The sequence below is a fragment of the Lissotriton vulgaris genome, chromosome 3_1, assembly GCF_964263255.1.
Source record: "Lissotriton vulgaris chromosome 3_1, aLisVul1.2, whole genome shotgun sequence".
NCBI lineage: Eukaryota > Metazoa > Chordata > Amphibia > Caudata > Salamandridae > Lissotriton > Lissotriton vulgaris.
This window is the reverse complement of record NC_141689.1, coordinates 927,521,138-927,544,386: the sequence shown is the minus strand read 5'-3', so window position 1 is coordinate 927,544,386 and position 23,249 is coordinate 927,521,138. Positions and strand designations below refer to the sequence as shown.

General features: G+C 45.6%; 1 protein-coding gene across 1 annotated transcript in view; it reads right to left on the bottom strand.

The window, feature by feature from the left end:
• LOC147727228 (annexin A1-like) overlaps positions 1 to 23,249 on the bottom strand; it is a 173,328-nt gene that overhangs the window by 108,027 nt on the left and 42,052 nt on the right. Inside the window, exon 3 of the mRNA XM_086963594.1 lies at positions 23,020 to 23,133. Coding sequence (XP_086819720.1) covers positions 23,020 to 23,133 — 114 coding nt within the window. The remainder of the gene's footprint in view (positions 1 to 23,019; positions 23,134 to 23,249) is intronic.

Sequence of the window (23,249 nt, the reverse complement as noted above, 5' to 3'; positions counted from 1 at the left end):
GAGAAATTTGACCAGCTGGGAGCAGTTTTTCATAATTTGAGTCACACAGAATTCTTACAATTAGTTTGCCCAAGAACTTGGTACTGGAAGACGGTGACTGCGAGTCGTGGGGTAGAATATTTGCGCCGGTATACATGAGGTGCTGCGGCACTCCATCAATGGCTGTCCTGCCCACGGTCATTAAACCTTTTCAGGATGAACATGGACCTGAGGCTGCGGTTGAATTGGGAATGAGACTCGTTGGCTCATTTGATGTAGTTTTCCGACCTCATCCTTTCTAATATAAAGGGAGATGCAGTAAACTTCCAAGTGTCTAATGCCTTGCGCGAGGTCCCCGATGCCGATAAACCCCGTCAGTTACTGAGAAATATTACGGTGGCTTATAAGACCATAGGCCGTAATAGTTTAGGTGTCAAGCCCTTTTCTGCTAAAGATAAAAAAAACAGACTCAGGGGTCAAAGTCTAAAAAAGACGATCCTTACATACATGAGTGGCAGTTGCTCTTTAAGTTCAGACACTCAAACCCAGATCATGTTGTGTTTTATTGTGCTATCTTTGGAGTCACAATAGTCGTTCTGAGTCCAAAAGAACAGATTGTCATTGTAAGATTGGCACAGTATATGCCTTTCTGGCTTGCCCAGAGTCATAGGATGTTGAGCAGACGTCGAGACTCGGACCTGGTTCCCCAACTACAAAGTTGGCAGCTCTTGCCATTACACCACATCCTCTTCCCACTTGTAGGGATTTATTATTAGCAGATGGTTTTGTGTTTTGAAGCGCCAACAGGAGAAACGGGCTGGTCGAAGCTGCCTCCTGACGAAAGCCCCGGAGCATATATTTTTACAATTTAATCACTGCATTCAGGACATGCTGAGTTTTGCCTTCTTTCTCCTACTCTAAAAAACCTTACCTTGAGTGGTAAATGCAGACCTTCACTACAACACATCCATCTTTCTCTGTGTCATGAAGACAGGATATGCCTCTCCATACTCTGCTATAAAGTAGGTGACATATATTATTGAATATTTCTTCAAAGGTATGATAATGAGAACCTGCTGATTAGGTCTGTGTCTCTTTGAGCATTAAGGAGGTGTCTCTTCCTGTACCTGTGGCTGTATTTCAGCCAGCATATGGAGGCTTTATTTTTGGGTATATGGCTAGTGATGACATCCCTCTCCACATAAATTACCCTGTGTTCCCCCCTCGCCCTCTACTCTTCTCTAAAAAGATTTTAGAGCTCTCAGGGAAAGATGAGTCATGGATGTGTTGAAGTCATGCTTTCTGTTGGCATTAGTGGGGATAAGGATATTCCCTCCTGCTGCTGCAATCTGTTAGCACAAGCAAACATTTCCTCTGTGTAACCACTGTAGCCCCAAGCTACAACCTTGCCTGGTCTCAAAACGTGGTATTGCAAGGCTTCCGCAGTTCACAAAACTGTGCTGCCTAGTAACCAGGAACCTTGAAGGCTACGAAAAGAGACACCATGTCACAGAACCTGTTCTGTCCTCAGAATTTGAAACTGAGATAGAAGAAGGTGCTCATAGGCTGGCTCTGTCTGCCCAGTTGCAAGAAATGATCACCAAATCAGAGCCAGTTGGCCTTCAATTCCATGAAGGCCTCTTCCTCACAAAAAAGAAATAAATGCATGCTTTTTGTCTCGGAAAGCTGAAGCTGGGGAAGAAGAAGGGATCAAAGGGGTTGTTATGGACAGGGCCTGAGCTGACTTAAGCCCTGCAGCATTTGCACACTAATCTGCCTTTACTGACCCAGGCTTCCATAAGATGGAGGAGAATGTTTTTTTTTTTTTGCACAATGCCAGAGTCTGAGTTCTCTTGCATAGTGTTATGCATAACTTACAGAAGAGAAGAACGTGGAGCGGCCTGACTTCTTTAGTACCAGTTGTCAGTTGTCACAGGTTTAAACAGAACTGCTTCAATAGAAATAAGTGTACTCATTGATAGAATACTTTCTCTCCAGGAGTTCATCATGTCCGATAACGCTTAATCTTTTGATATTGTTTACAACAAATTAGATGTACTAGATAAGCATACTTTCTCTGCATCCAATTTTGCAGTAGTAGCCTGCTCCTACAAAACCAAATCTGAACCCTACCGAGGAGATGAACGAGGGAGCGGATTGGTTTTCTCCTCTGTTACTAGAGGTTCAACAGTTCAGGTTAATATCTGGCATTTCAAGTGAAGTCAAATAAACTTTATTCCGCCAAGGCCATAAAAGCATAACAGAAAGAGAAAAAGACATGCAATCCATTTTTTTAAAAGAAAATCCAACAACAAATATCTTTAAAAGTTTCTTACACATAATGAAAAAACATAAATAGTCGACCTCAAGGAAGAGTAAATTAGAATTAGGTCACATATCTATGGGGGGCATGGTTAGCTGGCCAAGATGGCGGACGCGCTTTAAGGCAGCTCCGCACTGAGGCCCGGTTATCTGGCAAGAATTAATGGCCCCAGGTGCCATCAAGATATTACTGCAGGTACCACGGATTGAGAACGCCACGCTGCACACTGCTGTGGTGAGACTTGGGACTGAAGCGCGTCGAAACTCGTTGAACGGACCTGCGCTGCCTCTAGGCGGGTTGCAGCTGGTGGACATCTTTCAGGCTGGGGCGTGGCCTGTACATTGCTGAGGAGGCTGGCAGCCTGGTGTCTGCTGCAAGGCGATGCTAAAGACGGCAGTCGACTTTGGACAGCCAATGCGAGGAGACACAGGTGGGCGAAGATGATGCCCTGCCATCAGTTGACGGAGGCCGGAGATGTAAGAACAGAGTGCCACCAACCAAGGTGGGGCTAATGTGACTACAGCCATGATGTTTCTTCTGCTATGCACTCTGCACTTTGGAGTAGTGGGACTGATGGCTGACCCAGCGCACACCTACACAGTTGACCTAGCCCCTACCCGTCTGATAGCAATAATGGGCAGACAACCGCAAGAACAAGCACGCAGTCCACGTCCTCCTCGGCACCACCCAAGCACCCAGAAAATGAACCAGAGCTTGATGACAATGCGAATAACCCCACTCTGGGATCTAAGATAGACAATGTGTTTCAGGCGGCGGTGACGCAACTGAATGTGTCCCTGGCACAAATGCCCACGTCTCGGGAGGGGTGAATTGATAAGGTCACATCGGACTTCACAATACTGCATGCAGATCATAGTAAGCTGGCTGAGAGGGTTGATGAGATGGAGGCTGAAATTAAGTAGATCCTCCCACCCACCAAGGCTTCTGCGGCTGAAGGGCGGACACTAGGGAGAAAGTTTGCATTCTGGATCATAGGATTGACGATGCGGAAAGGCGTTCCCGCCCCAATAATGTACGGATCATGGGCCTTCCAGCGGGAATGGAGGGACGAGATGTGGTCTCTTACACGAAGACCTGGCTGAAGACTTTGATGCCACCAAAAGCACTTTCCCCATTTTTTGCAATAGAAAGGGCGCACAGATTTCCGGCAGGACGGCGGCAACCAGGAGCTGGACCTCGTCTGTTCCTAATTTGACTCCTGAATTTCAAAGATTGAGATGCGATATTGCAGGAATTACGTAAGCTGGAAGAAGTCAGAGTTGATGACTCTAAGGTGATGTTCTTCCTGGACTATTCTCTTGGTGTGCAGCAACAGAGAAGCACGTTCCTGTCAGTTAAACAGAAGTTGCGGGAATCGGATGTCAAATACTCGCTTCTACTCCTGGCCAAGCTTTGAGTGCTGAAGGATGGATGTCACATTTCTTTAATGCAGTGGAAGAGCCATGGGACTGGCTTGAAATGGAGGGAGACAGCGTGTCATCGGGCAAAAAACAAATACAGCTAAGAACTCACAGCACAGCAGCCGAAGGAGCTGTCCGACGCCTCGCAAATGCATCAGGAAACGCCCGCTGCAGATTAAGGCTGTCTTGGATTTAGAGCAGCGCATCGGCAAGATAACCGTTAGGTGAAGATTTCCAGCCAATGCCTGAAGTGACGCCCCAAACAGCGGATGACATTTTGTACTGTAAACATGGGGTGTCATCATACTTATTATATAACGATTAAAGAGGGCAGTTATCCTAGAGGGAAGAGTGTAGTGTTGCTGAGTGGAGATCTGACAATATGACTTATGCACTGCTGTTGGCATAGCTCCTCTGCCTTCCCTCCCGCTACCTTCTCTCCCGCCATGGGTATGGATCCAATGCAATGCCAGCAAGAAGAGGCGCATGGACCATTACAAATTATTCTCATAGGGCTAGAGCTTCAATTAGCTCATTGTACACTCAGTTAGGGCTATCCTCCTCCATACACCAAGTAGTACGGCACGCAAAGCCAATAGTTGCTATGAGGGGCAGTTTCCCCATTTAGCATCTAACTATCACATTATTGGAAACTGCGTGCAGCGAGCTGGTGGAATAGGCCTAGACCACATGCGCGTGCCACCTGCTTCTATTGAGGAGCAGCAAGCCGAAGAGCCATACATGTATGCTGTATAGATAAAGGATGCCACCGACAACAATAACCTCGAATGTCAGGGGTATGCACACGCCAGCGTGCCGATATAACACATATGCATACTTAAAGAGACATGCAGCACAGATTACGTTATTGCAGGAAACGCACATATCGCCGCCCGAGAAACTCTGGCTACAGTGTAAAAGTAGAGGGCAGATATTTGCCACAGGCTACTAATCGTATGCATGGGGAGCAGAAGTATGGGTCAGGCCAGGAACACATTATGTTTCAGAATCAACGGAAATAGTTTTTCATGGTCGATATGCATTGACAAAAGGCAAGCTCAATGGCAGGCCGATAGTGATAGGTTCAATATATGCCCGAACACTGACTAGGCCCCACTCTGGCGTGCATTATCAGCAAGGCTATCCCAGTGATGTGATGTTCCTTGGTTGTTAGGGGGGCTATAATAGGTTATTGGATACAGGATTAGACAGGCCCTTCCTCCACTGCAGCAGACAACTGCAGCGTCTTACATTAAAGGCTTGAATGAGTGGCTCAGTAGTTGGGGGCTTGCAGATTTATGGAGGACGGTAAATCTGCACACCCGCCTTTACTCATACTACTCACACCCCCATGATCTACAAGTGCGACTCTACCGATTTGTGGGCAGCGTGGCACTGACTGCAGACTACCTGGGCACACATTCTGAACATAATCCGCACATGGTACAGCTAGGTGGGGCAGATACGATGCCAGACTAAAAACTATGGCTTCTACATGCAGTACCACTGGAGGACCCCACCTTTCAGGACTCAGTGGGGTTGTCCATATTCACATTCTTTGACACAAATGAAGGCTCAGTGACTGATCACGGGGCACTCTGGGACGCTTACAAAGTGGTGGTACGGGGACAATGCCTGAGCCTGACTTGGAGTATACTTCGGCAGTCGGACCATGAAGCTAAACTCATCAAAAACACCCTTATCAATTTCGAAACTGACTTAACAGGGGGCATTGCCGCGCAGCAGGCACTAGATGATCAAAGACAAAAACATGCTGAGGTAATGGAAAGGTTGCGCTGTCTGAATTATGCAGCAGAGAGACTATTGGCACATCTTATACAACAAGACCGTGCGCAACAACCAAAGCTGAACTTACAATCCGGAGTGGGTCAACTGCTAAAGCCGCAATGCAACATACATGGTGAATTTACTGCCCACTACACCAACATATATTAACCAGTGGTACATGCAAACCAAGAGGTGCTGGAACCGTATATGTCGCAGCTACCCATTCCAACAGTAGATGACTCTCAACGAGCTGAGCTAAATTACCCACTAAAGCTGTTAGAAGTGCAGTTAGCGATTCAGTCATTGGCCACAGGCAAGGCGCCAAGTCCAGATGGGCTGCCAGCAGAATTTCACAAGGCTTACCAAGGCTCACTTGCCCCGAAATTGCTGCCATTATATATCAGTGCACAAGAGATAGCCATTTTACCTCGGTCGCTGCGTGAGCCCCTGCTTGTTTCGCTGCCTAAGCTGGATAGAGATACCTACCGCCCATCTGTACCGTTAAACTCGGACTATAAAATACTTTCCAAACAATTGGCAAGGAGAATGGCCCCAGTGGTCCCGCGACTAGTACATGAGGATCAAAACTGGTTTGTACCGGCGTGCAGCTTGTCCCTCAACATACGAACAGTGGCCGCACTCGGGTGCCTAGTGTTGGACTTAGAAAAAGCATTCGGCATGCTCGAGTGGGGCTTTCTCGTTGCCACCTTAGCCAAATACGACCTAGGTGATTGCTACGTCGGCCTACTTAGATTGCTCTACCCAATTCCCCAGTCTGCAGTCATTCTACGCAAGGATACCACCAGCGGTTGTCTTGACCTTTGCCTTGTTGAATCAGAGCAGAACAACACAATGAGATTGGGTAAGGATTCAGGGAGAGACAGTGCTTATTTAACAGTAGTTGTCTGAGCTGCTCCTCACTTTCAACCTATGGTTCACAATCTCCTATCCAATTAGAACCCTTTTTTGGAGAATTTCTGCAAGAAATTGGGTTGTTGGTTGACTGGGATGTGATCCCTGGTCATCAGCAACCACAATACTTCTCAGTGCAAGGCACACATCAACCCTAAATTAACATGTGTTCATCCTTCTCATAGCTTGTCACCGAGCTGCCATTAAATTAAAGGCAATGTGTAAAGTATTTGTGCAACACTTTAAACAGTAGTATAGTGCAAATACCATACAGAAAGGATCCCATACCAAGTTGGAAAAATAGATCTTTTTTTAATAAATAACACAAGCTAAAAATTACAAAAATCTAATTGGTAGGACCGGGCGTATGCAATTTAAAATGTTTTTGTGAAAATAGTGGCAAAAAGCAGAAATCGTCAACTGTGGATATCTGGTCCCACCGGACGGGGACAAAGTCACAAGTTCAGGTCTACGGCGAAGGGGCATGGATCAGCTACAGTGACCCAGTTAGGCCACTGAATAGCTGGTACCTTGATTGCGGAGCATAGCTAGGATCCGTGTCGAAGATTAGTCATGCAGCTGAAGCAATGCATCGGTTCCAAGGCAGTGATGCGAGGGCCTGCGTCATCGCTGAGGATCCCGTCGATGGGGCCTGCGCTGCAAAGTCTAGAGTCTAGGATGTGGTGTGCAGTTGGGGCAATGAGTCAGGTCTCAAGAGCTGTGAGGCTTTGGTGCAGAGTCAGACATCATCATTGAGGCTGCTGTGGATGAGGGATTCGAGGGCTCATCATGCATCATGCAGTGGCCGTTCCGATCTGTTTTTTTTTCAACTGGTTCAATCCACGCAGCAGAAGGGATGTATCAGTTCTGCTGAGGTTTCTGCAGTACAGCAGAGGAGAAGCTTCACATCTGGTGGATCCACAGAGGCTAAAAGAGCACCTTACGCCCACATCTGAGTGGGTAGAATCTGAGATGACAGTCCAGGTGTAGGTGCAAGGTAGTTGAACACCTGTTGTGTCCCTGAAGCTTTAGATTGGTAGGACAACCAAATAGCCCTTGGAGGCACTCTGGTTTCTGGGTTTAAGACCTGCAGGTCCAGTCCTACTCACCCATGCAAGAGGGCAGCAGGCAGAAGATCAGCGCAGCAGCACAGCAGTTCATTAGATTAGCAGTCCAGCAGAATGTCAGTCCTTTCAGTAGAACAGCAGTCCTGCTTCCTATCAAATTATCCACAGCTTCAGAAGTTTGCTGAAGAGTATATGTCTGAGGTCTAGCCTGTAAACACAGTTGTGCCTTTTAAGGGGGGACAGCTTCTAGATGCAGGCAATTGAAGTTCACAGATACCTTCCCTTCTTGGCCTTGGTGTCAAACTAACTACAGGGGGTATGTAGTGTTTTGTGTGGAGAGCGGACACAGCCTGTTCAAGTATCGGTGGGGCTGGGTTCAGCTCCTCCCTCCCATCCTTCCAGTGATGGCCCATCCTGGCACACCTAAACTCCCCATTGTGTGTGAATGCCTAGGAGCAATACACATAACCCAACTGTCACCCACACCCAGTCATTTGACCCAGAGACAGGTTTTAGGCACCAAATGGCTTAGGACAGAAAATGGCAACTTTCTTAAAGTCGCATGCTCCAAATTGTAATTTAAAATCCAACTTCATTATAAGTTAGGATTTTTAATCACAATTTCAAAGACTCTAAACATGAACTGGTCAGCTGTTCCCATTTTGGGAATTACACTTATAAAATGTAACATGGTAACTCCAAAGTTATCCTATGGGAGAGGTAGGTCTAGCAGTAGTGAAAGATGACTTTAGGAGTTTTTCAATACTAGGACTTGTTTAAATTAAAAGTACATGTCCAACTTTTTAAATACACTGCAGCCTGCCCTCTGGGGTGTCCACGGCCCGCCCTAGGGGTGACATATGCATTAAAATGAAGGTTTGGGCTTGGCAAAAAGGTTTCTTTTGCCAGGCCGAAATGGCAGTTTAAAACTGCACACACAGGCCTGCAACAATATTAAAGTGCTACATAGGTGGGTGGTTCAATCAGTGCTGCAGGCCCCAATTAGCATTTAATTGGCATACAGGCTGCAATGGCAGGACTGAGACTTGCTGTAAAAGGGCTACTTTGGTAGGTGTCACAATGAATGCTGCAACACACTAGTGGCATTCAATTTACAGTTACTGTATACTAGGGACTTATACGTAAATTACATATGGCAGTCAGGTGTAGACCAATTTTACCATGTTTTAGGGAGAGAGCACAAACATCTTAGCACTGGTATGCAGTAGTAAAGTGATAATGTTCTAAAAGCCAATAAAAACAGGTTCTGGAAAGGAACGCAAGGAAAGGCAAAATGTTTGGATTGACCCTGCAGCGAGATCCAGGTCAAAAAAGCTGGCAGTGTTTAAAGAAAGGGAACAAACGTTGCTACCTCGAGAATTCACTGATAAATGAATGCATATTGCCCTGGCATTCACAGTGCAGTGGCATCCTCTTCAAAACCCTGCTTTCATTTCTTATGAATAATGAAGCTGAACTCTACTTCGATAGAAGGATGAAGATGGAAACTTCCAGAATTGTGGTTTAAAATGATATTCCTCAATGGTGTTTGCACTTCTATAAGGCTAGATAAAAGCCTTGGAAAGCGACATAGTGTTTACAATGCATTGCTGTAAAAGATATGGCACGTGACAGTTTGCCTTTTTAGAACTGGCTACAGGTAGCTTTTTCTATATTAGATGTCATGTCAGCGCAATGTACAACTTACAACATGCCTGAGGACACCAGAATTATGCAGCAGCGAGAACAAATTTTCCTGGAAGATTGACGAAATTATCCTACAAATTATGTAATGTAATTTGAAAGGAAGCACATTCCTCATCATAATTACTTTACTATTTTACCATTTTAAGATCCATCATTACTGTCTGGCCAAAAGTTTAACATTTTTATTTCCAGTTTTAGCATCTAAATATAGGAATAAGCAACTAAAATGTATGTACATATTATTTGGGAAAAATATGTTGCTGTGCGGAAGTTTTTCTTGTAACTGTTGATCCTTTTGAGAGTAAAACATGTTTTTTATAGAGATTTTCAAATGGGATCTGGTAGATTATTTAGCAAACACAGTAAAGACTACCAACCACAAGTATGCTTTGAATACAGGATCATAGTTGCCTCTGTAAAGTGATAGAACTTTGCTGCTAAGCATACAACCGTCCTCACCTCTAATTTGAATGTAATATTTGAGCACATTATCCCAAACTACATGAATCTCACTTCATTGCATTGCTAGGGTGATTTGATAAATGAATGCCTTGTACAAAGGGTCTGTTGGGGTACATGATCACACCTACAGTTATCAAATCCCAACATTACACCTCAAAGGGCTTGGCTCCAGTGCACACAAAAGAACTTGACACTACTCTTTTGTCACCCCAGACAACTTGGAGCCTTGGCAGGGGAAGGTAAGAACTTACCAGAACGAGATGGGGAGGTATTATAAGGAGTTCTACCCACTTCAAAGGCAGGCATGATGTATAAATATTGCACCCTCAGAGCACCTCTTCAGTAGACTCCTAGACCTGTGGCCATTGCAGAAGAATGACTGGCTTGTCACTAAAGAGCTGTCCTGCTTCTGCTAGACATTTGACCTGCTGCTTGAGGATTGCCTTTTTCTCTGAGAATGAAGACTGGACCTGCTCCCTTTATCCGCTACCCTGAGTGACTCCAAGGGCCAGTCTTGTATTAGCTACATAGACACAACAAGCTCCAGAGTCTCTCTGCAACTGTCCAGATAACCTGCTGCATTGGAACAGCCTAGACCTGCAACTGGACCTGTCTGAGCCCTGCTGGCCTCTGCTGAAGTGAGTTCCTGGTCCCCAAAGGATGCCTCCCCAGGTCTTCAACCCTTGGCTCACATCTGTTGACCTCCTACCAAGAAGAAAGGATACATACTAAAGCTTTGGGCTCTTTGTGATCATAAATTGGCCCCTCACACTGAGATTCTGCCGCACACATCGACCACCAAGGTGAAGCTCTTTTGAACCCGACTCCTCACACAACAGCAACTGTCAGCAGCAACTGACAAGGTGAGATCTGCACTTCGCGCTGCAGCAATGACAGCCCCTGGTGACTGCAAATGCAGCCTACAGCAACAACCATCTGCCACACTGGACTGGCTCTTCGAACTTTAGTGACAACATCCCATGTGACCCACCCTACTCTTTGCGCTACAGTGATGACAATCTACGACAATTTCCCTACTCCTTCACAGCGGATGGAAATCTTTGCACTGGAGTTTGAAAAGATAATTTTTTCAGCAGGACTAACCTGGTTCCTGTAGGCTGCCCACGTTCCATAGGGGATAGCCTGAGCTTGTGAATGTCCCCATTTCAAGTGCGACCAGATGATTGTGAATAGGACTTTGTGCTTTTAGGTGTTTTTTCCCTAAAAACACTCAAATTGCATATCTCTGGTTCTACGGATTGGATTTTTGAGGTTCTGGTATAATTATTCATTAAAATGGTCTCTGTTTTTCAAAATTGGTGTGAGAATTTTTTCGTGTTGTCTCTTCACTTTATTACTGTTTGTGTGTTGCATAAGTACTCTACGCAATGCCTCTAAGTGAAAACTGACTGCTTTGGTGCAAGTTATCAGAGGGTTAAGCGCAAGTTAATTTAGTGACTGTTGTGGTTCACCCTGACAATATGGCGTTTGTTGCTCGATTAGGGGTTTCACCCCCTCAATCAAAAACACAATTTCTTACATGTGTGTTCAGTGGTAAGATCCAATACTTGTGTTTGTGCAGTATCACTCAGTGATTTTGTATAAGACTAACCTTCCATATAGACAAAATTGATACCAGATTATTTTTTCAATTCTCCTTGATTGACCTCTTTTGCTTTTTCCAAATTCACTTCCATTCTGCCTGAGTTTGTGCACCTGTATCTCTTGCAATTCAGCATGGAATTTGACCTCACCAACCAGGAGAGATACACTGTGGCTGATCTCAAGGGATTCTACAGGGAGAGAGGGCTTCCAGCAATCCAGATTCCCAAGAAGAAGGAGCTCCAGGAGGGCACCTCGAGAGCTAGAAGGAGGCCCAACAGTTACAGTCCACAGCGAGGGTAAGAATATGGAGGAGCAGAAGAAGGAAACTGAGGGGGAGAATTAAATCTTCCTGACAATCACCTCAGAGGAGAGAGGAGGACCCACAGGTGTGTTGTCCCCTGCAGGACCAGAGCAGGCAGCAGTATCTCTTCCTGCAATCTGTCCCCTGAGGACCTGGGAGGCTGTTAAAGAAAAGGGTGCTGCAAAAAGGGCCTTGGAGAAAGAAGGACTGAGGCAGAGCTTGCCTTAGCCAAGGAGAAGGCTGAGCCTGAAAGGGCATTGACAGAAGGAAAACATTTGCTGGCTCATGAAGTGAGTCTGAAAGAGCAGGATGTGAAATCAAAAGAGGTTCAAGGCTTATGAGTTTGCCCTAGAAATGCACAGGGTCCAGAGCAGGCTTGGGGGCCAGTCTTTGGAGGCACCTTCCCAATGAGAGGAGGGATTCACTACTGGTCTCACCCATTAGAAGTATGGGCTGAGGTTCAGGGATAACCAGAAGCTGCCCCAGCAGTCCTGGGTAGATTATATGCAGTGATGTGAAAAATATATTGTTTTGTACAATCTGACTGCAAGAGAGCACATGTTCAGTAGTTACTTTGCAGAACTGTACCAACACCTGATAGACAGCAAGTTCACTAATCCTAGGGAGCTTCTCAAGGAGGCAGGCTGCTGGCTCAGCACCAGGGTTCAGAAGAAGGTATCTGGGAGTGATTGACGGTTCCCCTCAGAAGAGTGAGGGGAGGTTGCAGGAGACAAAGAAAAGTCCCAGATTAAGGTAAGGGGAAAGGGTTCCCATACCTCTTCTGAGAAACAGAGAGGTAATCTAGTGGGCACTAGGACAGGGCAACCCATGTCAAACCCGGTGCTTTGATTGTTCTCAGTCAAGACAGAAGCAGGGGGACTCTGTCCTAAGAAACCACCCACTGGTGGGAACTCTACAAGAGTGCCAATATGGCCTTAGGGGTAAGTAGTCCCCAGGTGCAATGGTTAGAGCATGCCCTAGTCTCCCTTAGCTGGGGGATAGACTCAGAGGGCAAATGTGTTACTCTTGTGGATAGGAGTCGCCACTTCAACTAGATCACAGTGAATGGCATCACTGAGAAATACTTGTGCCAACCAGACCATAGGAGTGGAGAGGCTGGTTTCTCCATTTCAGTTCCTGCCAGGACAGGTATGTAGGTTACGCCGGGCCCTTGAGCAGGACTTTATCCCTTCTATGGCCCTGGCATCCCTAGAATTTCAAGGAAATGACTAACCACTAGCATTAGAGGAGCTGGGATGGAAGCCCCCCAGTGGGGCCCGAAAGCGCAGGTCTCTGGTAGTACTACCTCCACAGGGAGAGTTTGATGCTCAAATCGAGAAGAACCGGCAGGAAGTGGAGACAGTCCTTAAAGGAAGGAGCAGTGGTTAAACACTTTCACAGCAAAGCGCCCCAAGACTGATCCTTCTGAGGCCACTTCTGATGTGGCAGTGCTCCCTGAGCCAGAGCATTGTAGGACTGCATCAGGCAGACACAGACAATCCCTCGCCTTGCACCTGTTCAGTCTCAGGGTACAGACCCTGGGCTTAGATACATGTCTCAGGTCACTGCCCCTTGAATGATGGGAGGTAGAGTGGAAGCAGGGTGCCTAGCACAACGGGCTGGTGACCCCCATTTTGAGAAACCTCAGAGGTATCTCAAACCTTAGAAACAAGGAAGGAACTCCTTGCCAGCCCCATAGCTGGAAGTGAGGCCCATTGAAGCCCCTGCTTGGAGCCGCCACTTAGCACTTGATATTGACAACTGTCAGTGGCCTCTGCTGATTCTTGTCCTTATAGGAGGAATTTTCCTTGGGAAGAAGGCAGAAATCTATTACAAGGGGCCGAATGAGCTACATCACTTTGTTAGCTGTGGTTGTACTGTCTGCCTACGGGGATGCACCTGGAAGCAATTAAGATTAGGAATCTCACAGATGGAGTCCACAGGAGAGGAGAAGCATTCCCTAAGGGTCAGTTCAGTGGCTCAGGAGAATATGACAGAGGGATCCAACTGGGATCAGACGGGCATAGAACTGACAAGTGCCACTGCAGAAGATGCCCATTGTCCATGTTCTATCACCTAAGCAGGGAAGCCCATCAAGGTATTGATTGTTCTACCCTAGATTTTGACTGGAAGGAGGTCATGTTTGATCTGGCCTTCTCTGCTGGGTCACCTCAAACCATTTGCCTTCACCTCTTTCCTTTACTGAGCCAGATTTTGTTGCCTTTTAGGACTCTGTGTGCTTGTGCTCTATCCTTGAAACTTAGTAAAATTGGCGAACACCTGATTGGCAAATTGAATTAATTATAAGCCCATAGTATATGGTACTAAATGTACCCCAGGCCTGTAAAATAAAGGCTACAAGTGGGTCTGCAGGACTCAATGTGCCACTCATTAACGTAACCCTTTACAACATGTCTCAGGCTTGCCATTGTGCCCTGTTGTGGAGTTTTAAATTGTGAATGTGGCCTGGCAAAACAAACATTTTGCCAGGACAAAGCCTTCTGTTTTAATCCATATAAGTCACCTCTAAGGTAGGCCCTAAAGACCCATAGGGCAGGGTGTATTGTATTTCAAAGTTGGACGTATTCTTAAGCTTTACATGTATTGATAGTGAAAAACTCAAAATGTTGTTTTTCACTACTGCATGGTCAACCTCTTCCATATAGTTACTAGGATTGCCTTATTACAAGTACTAATGTTTGAATGAAAGCTGTTCCCTGCCCTACTTACTCTTCAAAGGGCTTGCCTCCAGCCCATACAAAAGAACCTGCCATTTGTATTTTAACACCCCAGACTTCTCGGAGCCTTGGCAGGGTATGGGAAGTACTTTCCAGAACCTGATTTGGAAGTAATATAGGGAATCCCCCACTTCAAAGGCTGGTACCACCAACTGAACAGCCTTCTCTTTGTGCTACAGCGTTGACCATGCAAACATTGTGGTTGTTGTCTGAGTAGGGGTTTCACTCCCATTAATCAATAATCCCATTTCTGACACAGCACAATTAACCAATGGTTTTATGCCTGATTAATTTATTTCTCATCGTTACTGTATATGGAGAAAACACCTCACAAAGGTTTTGGATATTCTCTAAAAGGAAGTCTACCATGTTCGCAAATTGAAGCCAGCGCATAATGTGGAGCTCTGGTTTTCTATATGCTTATTGCCCAAGGCCAACGAAAATGCATTTTATTACTCTGCATAAGTTGCAGGCTGAGAATCAGCCTATGACCATAAAAGAACATAGGGCCCAATTTAGATTTTGATGGATTAGTTACTCTGTAACAACGGTGGTGGATATCCTGTCTGCAGAAATCTAAATTCCATTATTTACATTTAACATATAGGTTGATGTGACAAATTGCATTGTTGATTGAGGGAGTGTGAGCTCTTCTACAGCAACAGCCACAATGCTTTTGAGTAACCCTGGCGGAGCGAGACTACGCGGAGGCCCGCAGAGGCCCACAGAGTTGGGAACAAACTCAGTGGAACTCCACTCTGCCACCCACCACCACCCCCCTTTAAAAATGTATTAGACATCAATTAAAACAAAAAAAACACTTACCTGTACCGCGGCACCCCGGGGCTGCCCTCCCCAAACAAATAGCGATTCCCTAATTGCATTTACCATTTTTAAGAAATTGCTATTAGGGAATCACTATTTCCTGTATGTTTTGTGATAGTGATTACCTATTTGTGATTCAGTACCAATCGCTAATAGGTAATCGCAAAATATGAGTTTGATACATGTAAATATAAAGTGTTATCCAGGAACTGGTAACATCCCTTAGGGCACACTGACAGGCTATTCTTGCCTTCACTATTCAAAGAATCAAGGTGAAATGTTCAAAATCCGAAAAAAGTAGAATGAATACACGCCAGGTTAGTGAACACGGAGTTCACTAACCTGGCGTGTATTCATTTGCATTTTACCCGATGCTCCCCGACGAAGGACTAAGGTCCGAAATGCATTGGAGCTAAAAGTGTTTATATGGATTACACTTACTGCATTCAAAATGTGATGTAAACATATTTGAATTTCATACCATGGATTAAAAACTTTTTTCGGATTTTGAACATTTCACCTTGATTCTTTGAATAGTGAAGGCAAGAATAGCCTGTCAGTGTGCCCTAAGGGATGTTACCAGTTCCTGGATAACACTTTATATTTTCATGATTTACTCGTCCACTGGGCAGAGGACGACACCTGGGAGCACCTACCTTAACAAACAAACTTAAGTTTTCTAAAGATATCTAACCTAAGCTGTGCACTGGTCTTTAAATTTTGATACATGTAACCCATTGTGACTGGTTTATGGGTGCAAATGTACTACTTTTTGGAATTCACAGACATTGGCAATAGTCTCCGCTTCCCTCTCCAATGCCTTGCTGCACTTGGCCATTCTGTCTTGCGACCACACCTTTCGGTCACTGAGTAGTGCCAATCTGGTATATGGTTCCAACACTTGGAGGGGCGGATTGAATTTACTTTCTCCTTTTCTTTTCAGGGTCGCCACTTTCACTCTGACCCAATCTCCCTTCTCTAACTCAACTCCTTGTACACCACGTTTCCTGTTGAAGTATTCGGTGTGTGCCTTCTGTGCTCTTTCTAGATTTCTCCTGACCACTGCTGGTGACCACTTACTTTGCACGACCATCTTCCTCCATACTGTATTGTCTTTAGTAAACGGTTCTCTCCCTCTCAGTACTTTGAAGGGGCTGTACCCCGGGCTCCCTGGCGTGATGCGGTATGCCCACAACATTTTGGGCACTTCCTTCTCCCAGTCCAATCCGTCATTTATGGCCGCCTGTATGGTGCCCATGATCACCCTGTTGAATCGTTCTACTTGCCCGTTGCCGGCTGGGTGATAAACGGGTGTGTGCTTGACTTCGATCCCATTTCTGGCTACAAAGGCATCCCATTTTCCTGATGTGAACTGCGGCCCATTGGCACTTATGATGGTTTTGGGTATTCCCTCTTTGATGAACACATCCCTCAAGAAAGCTATCACAGTGTCAGTGTCCACTGCTTCCTTTATGACCACTTTTGGCCACTTGGAGTACTTGTCAATTAATACTATGGCATACTTTTGAATGCCCTTGGCGTTCAGTACTGGTCCCATGATGTCCACTGATACCCTCTCTCATGGTCCTTCAGGCACCGGAAACATTCCCAGTGGCGGTCTCATCAGGGTTTGGGACTTATCCGCCTTGGCACATGACTCACATTGTCGCACAAATCGTTCTACTTGTGTGCCGATTGCTGGCCACCAGTAGGCTTGACGAGCCAACGCTTTAGTCTTGGTGATTCCTTGGTGCCCCTCATGTAATAAAGTCATCAAGTGTTCTATGATCCCTTGAGGTGGGACCACCTTGTCTCCTCTGAGCAGAAACAGGAGATTTTCCCCTAGAGACAAATCGTCCCTCACTTCCCAATACCTTCTTAATGTCTCCTTCAAGTGTCTTTTCTCGGGCCATCCGTGGACCACGTACCCCTTTATTGCCTGCAGGTCTCCGTCCGACTTGTATGCCTCTTCCCATTCCTGAGCTCCAATCACTTTCTCCATGTCGTCTACTGTGGCCACCACGTAGTTGTCCCATTGGGACAATTCTTGCTTGTCTGCGTCTTCTTTAGCTGCTGCCCAGCTTAGGAAGTCAGCTACCCTGTTCTGGGGACCCGGTATGTGTTCCACGTCGTACACGAAGTCCAGTAAGTGCAGTGTCATTTTGGCTATTCTGGGCGTGGCGTGAGCATGTTCGTTGGATGTCAAAACCTTTACCAGGGGTTTATGGTCCGTTTTGACTAGAAACCTTGCACCCTACAGGTACTGCCTAAACTTTTCCATGGCCCACACTACCGCCAGGATCTCTTTTTCGATGACGCTGAATTTTTCCTCGTTGGGTGCCAGGGATCTCGAGGCGAAGCTGATTGTCGATATCTGCCCTTGGACTGATCTCTGCGTGAGCACTGCCCCCAGGCCTCTTTCACTGGCGTCCGTAGTGAGGATTGTTTCAGCATCCGGGTCAAATCCTGTTAGTGGAATAGTTTCGCTCATTTCCTTTTTTAACTTGACAAACTCCTCCTGCTCCTCGTTGGTCCATCTGAAGCCGTTCCTTTCTTTGAGCAGTTGGCGTAAACAGTGTGTCTTCGTGAGAAAGTGGGGAATGAATTTACTATAGTACTCGGCATTCCCAGGAATGACCGAACGTCTTCCTTTTTTTCTGGGCGGGTGCGTCTACTATCGCTTGCATGTTTGATTTCTTGGGTTCAATGCCATGTCCACTAACCTCATGGCCTAGCTACGTAACAGATGGAACTCCCAGTTTACACTTGGACCACTCTGCCGTTAATCCATTCTCTTGTAGTGTTCACTGTACTGTGTGCAGCTTTTCATTATGTTCTTGTTTGGACTTGCCCATGACAAGGATGTCGTCCTGGAAAAACTGAACACCTTCCACCTTGCGAAAGAGTCTGTGCATCAACTTTTGGAATACTGCGGCCGCTGATGCCAGCCCGAATGGCATCCTGACAAACTTGTAGCACCCGAAGGGTGTGATAAATGACGTGAGGTGGCTGCACGACGGATGGAGTTTTATTTGGTGGTAGGCTGATGATAAGTCCACCGTCGAGAACCATTTGACGCCCTTGGTTGTAGCCAACATTTCGCTTATGCGAGGGAGGGGAAACTTGTCGATCAGGATGTTTTTGTTTAGTTCCCTGAGGAAGGTGGTCACATCCCACCGAAACGCGTAGACCTGGCGTTAGGAAACTTTTAAGATCTTTTGTTATTTCCAAACTTAGAGATTGTTTTAGAATTTGTAAGAGTGTGAAACTGTATGAATGTGACGTATGTGAGGTAGTTGTTGTGTGTGTTAGGGGTATAGTTGGTCTTGTCGTATCTTTACACTTTGCATTTTTCAGAACAAACAATATATTATTGGATTGTATAGATGATGATATCTGATGTTATATTGTCTAATTTATTTGGATTGAAACAAATGTTAATGAACTGATGAATTACACTTATATATATAAAAAAAGATTCTTTAAAAAAAAGATAAATAAAATAATTGTTTTAAATAATTTTGATAAAATCGAAAAAAAGAAATAAAAGAGATTCAAATGAAAAATATGAGACTGTTATTCCTATACTAAATGTGAATTTTGATGGTTAAATTGTGAGAGCGAAGCCTGAAAAGAAATTATGATCTGACCATGGGGGAATCTTGATAAATTGTGATATACAGTGTATTCCTCTCTTTTCCCCGGTCACCAAAATATATATAGAGGGGGTCCCGACATTTACACTATTAGTTCCCTGAGGTCCACGCACAACCGGACCTTCCCATTGGGTTTTTGGGCTACCACCATCGGCGAAAGCCATTCAGCACTCTCGATGGCCTGTATTACGTCGCATTTCTCCAGTCTATCGAGTTCTGCCTGCACTGCCTCCTTGCTGCGGAAGGGGATGTTCCTCACTTTGTGGATGACCGGTTTGGCTCCCTCCTTTAGCTTGATGAGATGTGTGTACTTGGTTAGTTCTCCTATCCGCCCATCAAACACTTTGGGGTATCCTCTGCGCCAGGCCTCTATCTCTTCTCTGTCCTCCACGTCCATCAACAAGATCTTTTCTACCCCTCCCGGGTTCAACAGTATCCCCAATGCCCCTTGATCTTTCCAGCTGAGCACCAACGGTCCTTTCTCCGCTGCATATAGCTTGCACTCTGCCTTGCGTCCTCTGAACTCAAACAGTAACGGGCAAAACCCTAACATCGGTATTTTCCGTCCCGTGTACGTGACCGGCCGTAGGTCCATAGGACGTAGCTCTTCCTTAATGATCGGTTCAAACTTCTCCCTCCACACCTGTTTTTGTACAATGGTGATGGGGGCTCCCGAGTCAGCAATGAGCTCGATGGGCACACCTCCAATGTGCATGTCGAGCTGTGGTTTGTCCGATTCTGCACACCCTACGTCCAAGATCTGGGCATCAATGCAGAAGACTTCCTCTAATTCCTCCTCTGAAGTTAGGGTTTCTTCTTCTTCCTGGGTCACCTGCTCTATGTACTTGACTGTGGCTCCTTTCGATTTCCAGCGGCACACTTTTTCATAATGTCTGAATATGTGGCAGTACGCGCATTTCGCCCTGAACGCTGGGCACACTTTGTCGTTTCCCAAGTGGGATGAGCTTCCGCACCTGTAGCAGCATGGTCGACCTCCTCTTCCTGTCTTATTGGTCGTGCTCCCTGATTGAGCACTGTGCCTTTGTTCTTGTCCTTTCTGTGGTTCTCTGTGCTTGGCCTTCTCATTCTTGTTCTGCGTCACGATCCTACAGACCGTTTGCGTCACCCCCGTGTCCTTCCAAGCAGCTTGGGCGCATCGCTTAGACATTTCTGCCTTCTTCACCAGGGCCCAAACCTCTTTCAGGGGGGCATCTCCATTCACCCACAGTTTTTCTTGCACATGCGTGCTGGACGTGTGCATTATGATCTGGTCTCTTATTAGATCGTCATGTAGCGCGCCGAACTTACAGGTTAGCGCCAATTTCTGTAACGATGCCACGTACTCATCGATTGTCTCTCCTCCCTCCTGTTTCCTCTTGAAAAAGTTGTGTCTGTCTATGGCTACGCACACTACCGGTCTGTAATGCGCGTCAATGTCTTCCAGCGCGTGGATGAACACGTCGGTGTCGGCCGCGTCTCTTGCCTTCTTGACAATGGTGTCATATACCCTGAGACCTTCCGGGCCTAAGTTATGTAGCAAGATCTTCCTCCTTCTGGGGCCTGCAAACTATGCTCCATTCTCTTCCTCCAACGCATCCAGGTAGTTGAGAAAATATTGTTTCCAGTCTTCCCACGGCATCGTTGGTTCCCCCCTTTTCGGGAGGTACAGTACTAGCTGGGTTAAGGAGGAGGACTGTGTCACCATTTTGTCGTTCCTCCTGGGTCTTGCGTGCATTGGGACTGGCCTGCTCGGAGGACTGCCTGGCGCTCGTCTCTCGTCCGCGTCTTCCTCACTTGGCTCGCCGCTGGCTGAGCCGCCTCCCGTTGCCCCATCTGTGTGCAGTGGCATTTGCAGGTCGTCTCCGACCGCTCCGTCACCAGCGTTAGTTCCTTCCTCCTTTTCTCGCAGTGCCGCCAGCTTGGTGTGCTGGTTTTATCCCTACTGCGGAGTGGGGTATGCTGTGCCCCGGGTGGTGAGTCGCTTGTGTGTTTTCGCTATGCTGCCCTTATCGCCGTTCAGCTTACTCGTGAGTACGCCACGTTGTTTCTTGTGAGAGCCTGTTCGCTTCCTCTTGGCCTCTTCTTCGTCCTCTGCCGCGCTCCGGGTCGTCGATTTTCTTCCCGCTATCTTCATCACTCATGCACCATGGGCTCTCTAGTCAGATCCCTTGCCTCGTCGCCACTGTAGTGAAGTAGGATTCAAGAACGACAGGAGACCTGTGCAAGTTAACTATGGTTTATTCCCGGAGCGCCGGGACCACATCTTAACTCTATGTGGTTGGCGCCAGAATAAACTGCATGCCGCAACTTCCGTTACACCCCTTCCGGTTCCGGTCATGTTGAACACTAGACCGATACCACAAAGTGTAACTCATCTTTTGCTGTGTTTTCTATGCATTCTGAGACTTGTAGTCCAGTTGAAATAAATGGCAAATGAGGACTACAAATCATAGAATGCAAAGCCAAGACACGATCAGGAGAAGGCACACACATGTACATGGGAAACTTGTGAACTCTGCTCAACTCGACGTAGGTCATGCACCCCTTTGTCCACCAGAAATACTTTCTGTGCTAACTCAGAACAGAAGTGATTGTTTTTCGTTTAAGAAGCTTGCCTTTGGACAAAGTATTCAAACAGCCTTTTAAAGGTAGTTGATTATTCCAAATGAAATCTGAAATCCTGCCTCAGTTGCGATTTATTTCCATCGAGCTAATAAACATATGTTAAAAGATGTTGAACACATTTTCTTTTATATTCCTTTCGTTCACATGAACGATACAGAGGCACACAGATGTACAGTAAACACAAACATGTCTCAGAGTATTCTCTTTTTTAACCATATGCCTCTATTCACTTAATGATATTAATTATAATGTTCACAAACCTTTAACGAGAAACATATAGGAACTAGAAGTATACATTTATGGCTGCATGAAAAGGTTGCGAGAAGTATGCATCCAACAAACATAAAGCGTAAAACAAAATGTCGAATCAAGGTTTTGGAATAAATGTTGTTCATTTAATCTCATTGAATGCTACATTCTAATGTGAAATTCGGTTATAAGAAAATGTAATTCTTTAGAGATAGTAGGAGAATATTACATAGAGCTAGTCCCAAGGAAATGGGGCACTGACAGCATCTTTTTGTACAGTTTCATAGAAGAACCTCCCAACTTCTATCGGTATATCCATCCAACTTCTAATCCCTCAAAAGAACCAGACAATAAAAATGATGGTCTTCAACACCTCGGATAGAAATACAAACCACAATGGACAATCACAATGAATCATGGGAGTAACAAATCTAGCAAGCGCATTGCAACCATGTTATCTCCTTTTTGTTGCTTGATCAAGAATATTTACCATACAGATTAATGCTGTCGAGCCCCAAGAAGGAATGACTGCAAATGGCATGCTTGTGCTGGAAAATCACTGGCATGTGTTGGCTCTGTTGTCTGGCTTGTATTGGTTCTGCTTATGTGACCTTACATGTTGCCTGATTGATAACTCTGTTTCAACTCATCTCTGTTTCTTGTGTTGTTGATCTGTGGATGCATTAAATGAAAGCCAGAGTTGTTAGCTTTGTCAATGCTTGTTTTATTTCGGGTGGTATGTTTTAATGTGCTGAAGCCTTATTTACGCTTTTGCTTTGACTACTCTTTTGGATACTGAATCCTACATAGCACAGTCCCTGGCACTTTAGATGACTTCTCTTATTTAGGACAAGAGCATGTGGTGTAATATTCAGTGTTTCTGTGATAACAATGCATTAGGATTGCGATGGCTCAGAGAAAATACTTTAGCTTACATGTTAATGTGGCATTATATACAAAACAATCCTAGCCAGTCACTCACAGAGCACAGCAGAGTAAGTTTGCTCGGGTGCAGACTGCAGCAGATGGTGGGCGATGCAGTGCAGTGCTCAGCAGGTCTTGAGCCTGATGGAGTGCACCGTACAGGTTGTTTGTAACGTGCAGGGTGCAGTAGTAGAATGTGTACATTTGTGGATACCTTTCAATAGGAAAAAATATAAAATTGATACAGAAATGACTGAAATATAATGGATTATTTTCTGGTACAATTCTAGTTTTGAAGTTATCTACTCCTGTATATAGTTTTGGAACTCGGTCAGTTAAGAACTTGATTTGGCACTGAACTTCAAAGCTATTTTGTAGAAATGTGCATTTTAACGTCAACGGATACAGTCAAGAAACCAACAAATTGTGTTGCCTACCTTAGTGGCATACTTCAGTTCATGCGCATCAAACTGAGCTGGACTCTTCAGCATAGCCAGGACAACATCCTCATAGTGACCCGAAAGAGCGTTCCTCAGCGCCTCCTCTAAAGGCTGAGGTACAATTCAGGAAGACAAATAACAAATGGTCAGTCCATTTACAAATCAACTTCTAACTGATGATTAAATCTGAGTCAAACACTTAGGGACCAATAGGACCTCTGCTGCTC